Source organism: Octodon degus, unplaced genomic scaffold (assembly GCF_000260255.1).
Source record: "Octodon degus isolate 3935 unplaced genomic scaffold, OctDeg1.0 scaffold00113, whole genome shotgun sequence".
Classification (NCBI taxonomy): domain Eukaryota; kingdom Metazoa; phylum Chordata; class Mammalia; order Rodentia; family Octodontidae; genus Octodon; species Octodon degus.
Window position 1 is genome coordinate 8,438,769 of NW_004524689.1, and position 11,497 is coordinate 8,450,265.

At 44.3% G+C, this 11,497-nt stretch overlaps 1 protein-coding gene across 6 annotated transcripts in view; it reads left to right on the forward strand.

The window, feature by feature from the left end:
- Vps13d (vacuolar protein sorting 13 homolog D) overlaps positions 1 to 11,497 on the forward strand; it is a 262,979-nt gene that overhangs the window by 18,261 nt on the left and 233,221 nt on the right. For all 6 annotated transcript variants that reach the window (XM_004639663.2, XM_004639662.2, XM_023699490.1 and 3 more), the window contains exons 4-7: positions 1,249 to 1,439; positions 1,530 to 1,610; positions 6,668 to 6,784; positions 10,845 to 10,949. In XM_004639663.2, coding sequence (XP_004639720.1) covers positions 1,249 to 1,439; positions 1,530 to 1,610; positions 6,668 to 6,784; positions 10,845 to 10,949 — 494 coding nt within the window. The remainder of the gene's footprint in view (positions 1 to 1,248; positions 1,440 to 1,529; positions 1,611 to 6,667; positions 6,785 to 10,844; positions 10,950 to 11,497) is intronic.

Genomic DNA, 11,497 nt, shown 5'->3' on the forward strand with positions numbered 1-11,497 from the left:
GAACCAAGGGCCCTGTGCTTTGCCAAGCTTGTTTCAAGTAGGTGCTTTAGACCACTGAGCCATCTCTCCAGCCCCGAGAAGACCATTGTTAATGATACGCTCTCCCCTGAAATCTAACAGATGGATTCCACTGGATTTTTTGGTCTTGGAGGGTTGGGATCACAGTGTTAGTGTGTGCTGCTTTCAGAGGTGGAGTATTGCTTGGGCTGTGTGGATCTCTGAGAACCAGGAGAACAGTTCCTGTGTTGTGCGTTATTCCTATAGCGGTATCTTGTGTCTTATAAATTAAACTAATTTTTAAAATTGTAATACAAAGCAAACACTTCCTAACCAAATAATAATAGAATAACAATGGTTAGTATACTATGTACCATTATCTTCAAAGTAGTTACTCAGAGTAAAAGACATAAACCAAAAAGATTCTTACAAAAAAGTGGATAATGCAAAACTTCCTTTTCAATGAAGATAAACTAGAAATATAAATGAAATAAATTAGCATACGTTGAAAAAAAATTTCTTTTTTGGCAGAACTGGGGATTGAACTCAGGTCCTTGCACTTGCCAGGCAAGCGCTTCTTCTACCTAGCTATCTCCCCAGCCCATGTTGAAATATTTTTAAAGCAACAGAGTATGTACTTTAGAGAGGTACTTGAATGTCTCCCTCTTTCCTATTTATCTCTTCTGTTTTGCTCTTTATTTTTGTATACATATATATTGTGGTTTTTTCCTTACAAGTTAAATTTAAAGAAAGCTTTATTCTGTGAGGCCGGGCTCGAAGCTTCCTCCTCAGCATGGCTTCTCATGAACACTAGAATCCGTTACTGGTAGTGTGCCAGTGCAGTTTGTGATGGGTGCATTCAAGGTTGGATGTATTACAGGTCTGGTAATTCCCAACGAATACTTCCCAGCCAGCCAGTTCACAGCCAGTAAGAATGAGTGGTGTGTCCCTGACTTGCCCAGGTGCCACAGCAAGAGAGACACCCTGGGGAGGCTTATGGTGTACTCCGCTGGGAAAGAGTTTCCAGAGGAGGAGGGTACGTTTGGTGTGATAGAATCTCATGGAGCTTTTTCTGCCTTAACTCTTATGTTTTGTTCCCAGCCTTAGCTCATTTCACATATGCAAGAACCTGTTGCTTGTTTTTTGAAATTAGAAACAAATGATAAAATACATAAAGCACTAGAAAAATTCCAAGAAATGGGAGGAAATAAAGCATAATAGTAGATAATAAGGCTTTCCTTTTCCTCCCAGGCTTCATTGGGAAAGTGACCCTCCAGATCCCTTTCTACCGCCCGCACGTGGACCCTTGGGTGATCTCCATCTCCAGCCTCCATTTAATTGGTGCCCCTGAGAAAGTCCAGGACTTCAACGATGAAAAGGAAAAGCTGTTGGAAAGAGAGCGCAAGAAGGCGCTGCTGCAAGCCCTGGAGGAGAAGTGGAAGGCAAGTCAGGGAACCTGTGGCCAGAGGGGCAGCGCTGGGGACCCGCAGGCGGTGAAACGCGGCTTCTAACACCGGCTCTTTCCCTCACAGAATGAACGGCAGCAGAAAGGGGAGTCCTACTGGTACTCGGTTACTGCCTCGGTGGTTACGAGAATTGTGGAGAACATTGAGGTGAGAGCGCTGCGGGCTTGCGTGAACAGTGAGCACAGACAGGACCTCGGCCTGGGAACGTTTCCCTCCCTGGCCCCGGTGACTCACATGCAGGCGGCCACCCAGGTGTGCGAGAAGACAAACCTGAAAAGCAAGTCCTGTGCTTGAGGCCCACACAGGCTTTTCCTGCCTCAGTTGGTTTTGAGTAGGAGTTTCTTTTTCATCTGGTGTTTGGGTGTTAGACCCTCACTTGCTAAAGGATTGATCTCCTCAGAAGCCAGGTTCTCTGAGTCCTGATGATTGCAATTTCAGGGCAAATGGTTTAATTTCTTTGATCTCAGTTTCTTTTTTTTTTTTTTTCATGGGAAATACTTTTTTTTTTTTTCCCATAATTTTATTGAGAAACAAATAGCCATGAGACAGTTTCAAACCAAATTGGTAGGACAGTTTCAATAATTAACACATTGCATACGTTCTTCCTAGTGGTTATTTGTTGTACAAGATGCAGACATGATATCCTATTTATAAACACTATTTCAGATGTGGAATGGGAGAGGTTGCATATCAGATGGGGGGAAGTTGCGTAGTGAATTGTGAATAGCACCCTAGGGCTGTTAATCTTTCACTGATGTCTCTGGTGGCAGTTTGCTGAATTACAAGGGCTGGTTATTAGCCACATTTTCAGTTTTAATTGTACTGTTGTTTTGTCTTCAGAAATTGTATCAGGCTGGGCATGGTGGCACACTGGTGTTCTTAGTAGGTGGAAGGCTGAGGTAGGAGGATTGTGAGTTGGTGGTCAGCCTGGGTTATGTAGTAAATTGAAGTCCAAGCCTGGACTATGTAGTGAGACCCTTCCTCAAAAACCAAAACCAAGGGCTGGTGAGATGGCTCAGTGGTCTAAAGCACCTACTTAGAACAAGCTTGGCAGAGCACAGGGACCGCGGTTCAATCCCCCAGCACCACATGCCAGCCAGCCCTGCCCCCTGGTGGGCTGAGCTGGCCACACACACACACACACACACACACACACATAAATAAATGAATTAAAAAAAATAAAATAAAATAAAATAAAATAAAATTTATAAAAAAAAAAAAACCAAAACCAAGCAAACAGAAAACTAGATCAGCATCCAAACTAATTTTCATGGATGTCAGTGGGATTTTACCAATATGTCTAGGGGTTTTGTGCAATACCAAGATTACCTAGGGCAGAAGGGTTCTGGGGTACCATATTTCCACAAAGTACAGCTTGATGTACTTTGCTTTCACTATACTTTGACAAAAGACTAGTGCGTTTGAGGTTACTGCTTGGAAATGCTTCAAGCTCTTATGTAGTTGTTGTTATTCCTTTTTCTAGCCCTGGGATTGGGTCCAGGGCCTCAGGCAAGCGCCCTACCACTGAACTGCATCTCTGGCTCTTTTGGTCTTTTTTTGTCGTTCTGAGACAGGGTTTCACTATGCCATTCAGGCTGCCCTTGAACTCCCTGTGTAGCCCAGGCTGGTCTTGAACTCTTGGTGATCCTTATGCCTGAGACTTTGAGTGCTGGGATTATAGGCGTGTACCACCACACCTGGCCAGCCCCTTACATTTTGAAACCACCTCTTGCTAAATTGTCCAAGGTGGCCTCAAACTTGGGATCCTTTTGCTTCAGCTCTCTGACTAGCTGAGATTTCAGGTATGTGCCAGTATACATGGCTGTTTATGTTTAGCTGTCATTGATGAAAAAAAAAGTCCATCATTATTTTGAGACAAGGTTTTGCTGTGTATCCTAGGCTGGCCTTGCACTCACTGTGACCTCTTGCCTTAGCCTTTGAGTGCTGGGCTTACATGTGTGTGCCACCACTGTGATTCTTTATATCTTAGATTAGTTTGAACAACAACTTTATTGAGCTACACAGTTCACATACCAGAAAGCTCACCCTTTTAAAATATAGTGTGTTTGGTACATTTATGATATTGTGCCTTGATCACAACTGCATAATTTCAGGACATTTTCACCCTCCCCAAAGAAACGTCACTCCCATTGGTAGCCACAGCCTGTTCCCCTCCCTCCAACCAGTAATCTGCTTTCTCCGTGTTCTTGCTTGTTCTGGACTTTTCGTGCTGCAGCAACAGACTCGTGCCCCGGGGGCCTGGCTGTGCTCCTTTAGCACAGTGTTCTCAGGGCTCATCAGAGTGGGCTGTCAGTGCTTCATTCCTTTTATGATGAGCTCATACATTTCTTTCATGAATGGCCAGAGATGAGCAGAGCCATGCCATAATGAAAGCAGGGGAAACATTTCATTCAGTAACTGCTCACTGGAGGGGAAGAGCTGAGCTCCATTCTGACTTGGGCCTGGGCAGCTGAGCTTAGAAGGGGAGCTGGAGGGTGGAGGGAGCGGGAGCTCAGGGGGATTGCAGAGCGTTAGTGGGAGAGCCTGCTAGCAGGCCGTGTTCTGTGGTTGTGCAGGGCGGGGGGCAGGGCCCTCCCCTACAAAGACATACCTGAGTTCAATCTGTCTGTCACCTTCCTACCTAGGTACCTATTTGAGAAGGAATTAACATTGTAATCCCTTTTTGCTGTAAGAAAGGTCAATAGCCTGCGTCAGGTGTTGGCTGGAATGAACAGTTAATTCATTCTTTGACAATCCTGAACTTTTCTAGGAGGAGCTCAAAAGGAGACTGTCTTATCTTTGGTGATACAACCTTGGAGTGCAGAGACTGTTAGTTTGGTCAGCTCTTTCTTGTTTTGCGACAGGGCCTTGCTGTTAGTTCAGGCTGGTCTTGAAGTCCCTATTTTGCTCAGGCTGGCAAATCATGATAGTCCTCCTGCCTCAGCCTCCTGAGTGGTGGGATTATAGGTGTGTACTACCACACCCAGCTGAAAAGCTCCTTCTTTTGGGAAGTGCTAGGGATTGAACCCAGGTGTGGGTTCACCGGCTAGGCAAGTGCCCTAGCACTGAGCTAAGTCCTTCACTCTCTTTTGCATGGCTTGCTTGTGTGAAGGGTTTCTGCAGATCTCAGGATAGACCGCATCTTATTTTCCATTCATCAGCCGACGGACATTTCAGTTTTTTCTACTTTTTCGCTTTTGTGAATAATCTCACTAAAGCATCTGTGTATAGCATTTTCTATGAACACCTTCTCATTTTCCTTGAGTAGAATTATTGAATCAGATGGTTTGCTTTTTGGGAAACTACTAAGCTCTCTTTCAGAGAGACTGTACTGTGTTACACTTTACCAGCAGTGCGTCAGCATTTTGGTTTCTCCCCCTCCTGCACACTTGTTACTGTCTGTCTTTTGGTTACATCCATACTCCTGGGTGTGAAGTGATCTCTTGTGGTTGTGATTTGCATTTCCCTGAGTGCTGATGCTGCTGAGTATCTTTCCATATGCCTGTTTGCCATATATATATATTTATACTTGTGTTGGGGGGGATGGAGCCCAGGCCGCGTGCATGCTAGGTGCCGTACTGCTATACCACTGCACTACACTGCCAGCACTATGTGGTTTGTTTTTTTGGGGTGTGTGTGTGCATAGAAATACCTGTTGAAATCTTTTGCTTATTTAAAAAATCAGTTTATTGAGCTAGGGAGATAGCTCAGTGGCATAAGTGCCTGCCTGGAAAGCACAAGGTCCTGAATTTGACCCCGGGTATTGGAAAAAAAATGAGTGTATCATTATATATTTTTTATTTCATTCTTTTTAATTTTTAAAAATCTTTTATGTATTTGGTACAGGGTCTCTTGTGAAGCTCGGACTTGTAGTGATCCTCCTGTTTTCAGCCTCCCCTGTGCTGGGATTACGGGCGTGTGCCACCGTGCCTGGACTCTGGCTGGCTCAGTGTGCCAGGGATCAAACCTGGTTGCTGTGCTTGCCTAAGCAGGCACTAAGTCCACTCAACTGTCTCGCCAGCCCTCTTTTATTGTGTTTTGATTTATCATTTTATTGTTGACTTCAGAATGTTCTTTCTATATTCCTGAAGCTAGTCCCTTATCACATATGTGATTTGGAAGGAATTTCTCCCATTTTATTGATTGTGTTTTTACTTTCTGTTACTGTTTTTAGGAATTTTTTTTTTTTTTTTTTTTTTTTTTGGTTCCTCGAATGCCTTCAGGGCACTTTTGGCCAGCGGGAGAGGTGTGAGGTTCGAACTCCAGCAACCTGAGGCTGACAGCTTTGTGGAAGCAGCCACTTAAAGGCCTGAGCTAGGGCCAGGCCCCCTCTGTTACTGTTTTTTAAGCATCAAAGCAGAGCTCCTTTTCTGTAGACCACTTACAGGGACAAGGGGAAATAAATGCAAAAAGTCCTTTTGTAGATAGACACAAAGTTCATGCGCTGAGATGTGAGATACAAGCGTAAGATACTGAGAGTGGGAAGGCCAGTTATCAGCCCCCTCCCTCACACCTCTTCCCTTCTCCCTCTCTCTCTTCCTCCCTCCTTCTCTCCTTTCCTTCATTCCTTCTACCTGAGAATCCAACCCAGGGCCTTCACACTTCACTTTGAGCAGCATCCCTGGCTCATTTTAAAATTTTTGAGACCAGGTCTGATTAAGGCACTGAGTTTCCCAGGATGGGCTCAAAATCGCTATCCTTCTGCCTCAGCCTCCCGGAGTGCTAGGATTATAGGCATGTGCCACCATGCCCGGGTAAGGGTTTCTTTGAATTATCTTCTAAAATGAAATAATGGAGCAGTTTACCTTTTTTTTTTTTTTTTGAGGTAACACTGTTCACAACGAAATGATGTGCCGGGCGTAGTGATGCAGCCTGTAGTCCTAGGAAGTCAGGGCTGAGCCAGGAAGATCGCAGCCTGGCTAACTTAGTCAGACGCTGTCTGGACAAAAAGGCTGGCATGTACCAATAAGATGCTTGCCTAGCACACGTGGGGTTCTGGGTTTCATTCCTTTGTACTGAGGAAAAACTGACACGTGCAGTTTTTGATTCTAGTACTTTTAGCAACTTATGGGATCCTAATATGTGTGTTATGCTTGTGGTTTACTTCAGTGGAATTGTTTACTTAAGGGCAGTTTGACTCCTGCCTGCAGTTTGCAGTCTGCAGCAGTTAGCTAAGTGTTTTTTCTTCTTTCTCCCCTTCACAGTTAAAAATTCAAGATGTCCATTTACGCTTTGAAGATGGCGTCACCAGTCCTGCTCATCCGTTTGCATTTGGTGTCTGTATTAAGAATGTGTCTATGCAGAATGCTCTGAACGAGCCCGTGAGTATGAAACATGGCTGCGGCCCAGGAAGGGCACATTCTAGGGAATTGGGGCTCCGACATGTCTCGCTTGATGGCGTGGAATGAGATTGCATTCTTCCCTCCTGTGTTCCCCGGCAGCTAGGCAGATCTTTGTTTTGTCTGCAGGAAAACTTACTTCACTGAAACAGGGAAGCAGATGTTTTCTGACCTTTGGTCACATCATTTAGACCCAAGGACAGTGAGGTGCAGCGGGCTTTCATCCTGGATTTTCCTCTTCTGCAAGCCATCCTAGGGGAAGCTCACTGTCTCTGGTTCAGCTGCTACTGGGAGTGCTTGCTCGGGGCTTCCGTATCTTGAGCTTCTCTCTCAGGCCTATGCACCCACGTTTTTTAAAAACACTAATGATGAGAGCAGTAGGGTCTGTCGTCCTCCAGTGTGCGGCCGCTGGGAGTTCATCAGATCTCATGGCTCTACAGTGATCTCTTTAGGTTCCATCTGCCTAAAAGTTAAAGCCAACTTTTTTTCTTTACTCCATATCATGTTACTGAATGTTAGATCTGTCAGAGAACAAAATTGCAATAAGTTGAAGATCTTAATTGGCTTTACTTTCTAGAATTAAGCAGAACTTTATTCTATAAAACAGAATAAGTACTTTAATGGGTTGAACAGAAGAGATTGGTGTTCTAGACAGAGAGGGGCTGAAGAGAAAGCAATAAAAAGTAAAAATTGATTGGTCCTTTCAAAGTTACTTTATTTGCCAGGAAACTTTTTTTTTTTTTTTTGAGGTACCAGGGATTGAACTTAGGAATCTGCGCTTGCCAGGCAGGTGCTTATTCTACCTAGCTATCTCCCTGGCCCAAAGTTACTTATTTGTAGGTTAGGGACAAAACAATGGAAAAGTAGCTTGGTTAGCATTAATTTTCGTCAGGTTACAGTTTATCAAGGAATAAAAGGTCAGGATGGGAGACAAGAAAGACTTCACTGTCATACCAGTTGACACTAGTCGGATTGGGAAATTCAGCTGTTAGTGCTTATTTCTTCTGGTTTTAGGAGGGGCAGATAAACACCTCAGTTCATCTAGGGAGAGCTTAGCATAGTGACTTCATGCTGATTTGTAGTCTGGTCTGTATGGGTGCATAGCCCTGGCCCCAACTGTGACGTATGCAATTTTAATTTAACAAAGCAGACAACACCTAGTAGCTTCTGAGCCCCTTTATGTGCGAGGCACTGTTGCTGGTGCTTTCTGTCATGTAGCTCATTTCCCTCTCTTACATTTTCTCTGTTAGTGTTGTCCTTGTATGACAGCTGAGGATGCTAAGGTACAGAGATGAGGTGGAGCCCGGGGGACCTACTCTGGAGCAAGGAGTGGCACCGGGTGGCCCGTGGGCAAATCTGCATTCCCAGCCTGTTTTTATGCATTAAAGTTTACTAGGTCATAGCCTTGGCAGGGTTGCTTTGTTGTTAGGGTTTGGTTTTTGTTGTTGTTATTATTTGTTTGTTTTTTTCTTCATGTTTTTTGAGAAAAGGTCTCAACTGTGTAGTCCAGATCAGCCTTGAACTCACTCACATGTAGTGCAGGCTGGCCTCAGACTCTCAGTGAACCCCTACCTCTATGCTGAGGTCACAGGTATGTGCTCCAAGCCTGGCTCTGTTACTGTTATTTTGAGACAGGGTCGAACTTGAGGTGTTGTGCCTCAGCCTCTCTAGTGCTGGATGGGAGGCATGTGTCCCCCCACCCTCCACTTCACTGGCCACAGCTGCTTTTGTGCTGCAGTGGCAAAGCTGAGTAGCTACAATAATGCAGAGCCTCAACCATTTCCTATCTGGTTCTTTACCAAAACATTTGCTATTCCTGCTCCACAGCACGTGCTTTTACCCCACACTGGTATCTACAAGTCTTATGCTCAGCCTTGCATTTGTTATTCTTTACCTTCCATATCCATTTGGTCACAACATCCTGCTCAGTTTACCTTTCACAGCCAAATGTGCCCCTTCTTCTCTGTCCTCTTGTCCTTCAGGGTCTGTCTCCTCTTGCCTGATGAAATATTCTGTCCTGTGACCCTCTGCTCTTTATTGATTCTATACCAATGCTTCCCAAACTTTCCTACTTCACAGCCTGCATAGCAAGAGGATGGGATTTGTAGGGTGCACTGGGGCAAGTGGCAGTGGCTGCTTGGGGCTGGCAAGTGTTTAGCTCAGAGTAAACAAAGGTTTATAAAATGAAATTTGTTCCATAAACTTGCTTGTAATCCTAAAATCTTTATGACTTTTTTTTTTTTTTTTTTTTTTTGGTACACCTTTTTTTTTTTTTTTTTTTTTTCTGGTACACCAAAGGGAAGTTTTGTCTTATACCACCACACAGTTCTGCATTTAAATTGTACTCATCTTGGTAACTTGGTATATAGCACTTTGAGTAGGCTAAGCGTCATGGAGATGCCTATAATATCAGCTACTCAGGAGCTGAGGCAGGAGGATTATATGTTTGGAGCCAGCTTGGGCAACTTAACAAGACTTTGTGTATAGAAACATAAAAGGGGCCGGGACGTAGGTCTTTCTGTGTTTGCTGGTTTCAATCCTTAGTGCTAGAGACAACCAACCAACCAACCAAGTAATCCATGTCGAGTGGCTCCCTGACTCTGAAGTGTGAAGCCCACAATCAGTAGTGTGGTGTAAACTTCCTTTCCTGGTGCATTTATTTTCATGGGCTGTCATAGCACATTGCCATACACTGAAAGGCTTAACACAACAGAAATTTATTCTTGAGTTCCAGAGGTCAGAAATCTGAAATCAAAGGGTTTAGCAGGGCTGGTTCCTTCTGCAGGCTCTGAGGGAGAATTTGTCCCTTGTGTCTCCTGCTCTGGGTGATTGCTTGAGTGTTTGGTATTCCTTGGCTGTCTCAGTTACTTTTCTCTTGTTGCTGAGACAAAATACATGATGTTCAGAATTAAGGAAGGAAAGGTTTATTTATTTATTTATTTATTTATTTATTTATTTGCAGTACTGGGGATTGAACTCAGGACACTGCACTTGCCAGGCAAGTGCTTATTCTACTGAATTATCTCCCTGGCCTGGAAAGGTTTATTTAAATCACACTTTGTGGCGATTTTGGTCCATTCTTAGCTAGTGGCAGAGTGGCACATGGCAGAGGGCAGCAGTTTATGGCATGGGTGAACAGCAAAAGCAACAAGAGCAAAAGGGCCTCTTTCCTCCCTTGTATTGTATGCAAGATACTTGTTCAGGAGTGGGTGTAGCACACGCACCCATAACCCCAGCATTGGATCATGAATCAACCATAAACTCTAGAAGCCCACCTCATGGCTGTGTGAGGCTTTGGGGAACAATGAGACGCAAACCATAATATTGGCCTGCAGTGCAGTTTCCGCCTCTGTCTTCAGCAGGTCTTCTCTCATTCACATCTTTTTTTTTTTTTTTTCTGGTGTCTTTAGGTCCTCATTAGATGGAGACCTACACTCATCTAGTATGACCTCATTTTAATCTGATTACATCTAGAAGACCCCCTTTTCAAATAAGGTTACCTCCAGGGCTTGTGGCATGATGTGACGTCTCCTGTGGAGGTCACACTATCCAACCAGTATCCCTAGTAAGAGTGCAAGACGCTTTTCTTAGTACCATACTTAACTCCTCGCCAGCTGCAAATAGTCCTCATACACAAGTATCTGTGCTGCCCCCGACCTACCCAAGGTTTCAGGTACATAGCTGTGTTCTCTATCCCCTGAAGATATCAGGCCTTTTGTAGCAACCCAGTTCTTTCCTCCTATGCAACTGTTTGTGGGAAATGTACACATATTTTGACACCTGCATAGTGCCATTTTCTGTGTGCTTATACTAGGTCTTACATATGCTTCTTCTGTTCTTCTGCATCATTGAATTGGTGTGCCTATTTGAATCCTCAGTGGTTAGATTTAGATTTAGTGTCTGCAAGAGCAAAGCCATGTTTTAGCTTAGTTTTATGTCCTTGCCGAATGCCCGATGCTTTCCACGTGGTTTGTGGGCTGCACTAATAGACTTGTGAGTAATGACAGTCATCCTGTTTACTTGCCTGTCTTTCTTTCCCTAGGTCCAGAAACGAATGAGGAAGAAACGATTAGATGTGGCGGAGTTTAGCATCTATTGGGATGTCGACTGCACGTTGCTGGGGGATTTGCCACAGGTGGAGTTACAGGTATGGCTCTGCTAGAGGGCTTTACCCCAAGAGCACCGAAGGAAGATGGTGTGAGGTCACTGCCTGGCACTTGTTTCCTTCTGCAGCTGACTTGTGTTCCTGCTGCTCTTGTCTTTCCCAAGCATCATGGTCAGAGTACCTGTAACACTGAACGAGCCAGGTTTGCCTTGGCTTTGTCAGTCTGCCTGTCTTTCTCAGTGCTAGGGATTGAACCAGTGGGCTTATGCATGCTAAGCAAGTGCTCTGTCCTAAACTACCTTCCTGCCCCTTAAGGCTGTGTTTCTAAGATATGTTGGTGTTGCTATGCCTCGTTTCTTACTACTGCATATGTTGTGTTGTGTGCGTGTGACATATTGTAGTTATGTGTTGTTCTCTTGGCCACCGTGTACTAATGAACAGAGTAAACCGATCTGATTTTTTTTTTTTTTGTAGTCCTAGAGACTGAGTCGAGGGTTTGCATGAGTTACATTCCTAGCTCTTTTAAAATTTTTACTTTGAGAAAGTGTATCACTAAGTTTCTAGGGCTGGCCTTGAACTTGTGATCTTCT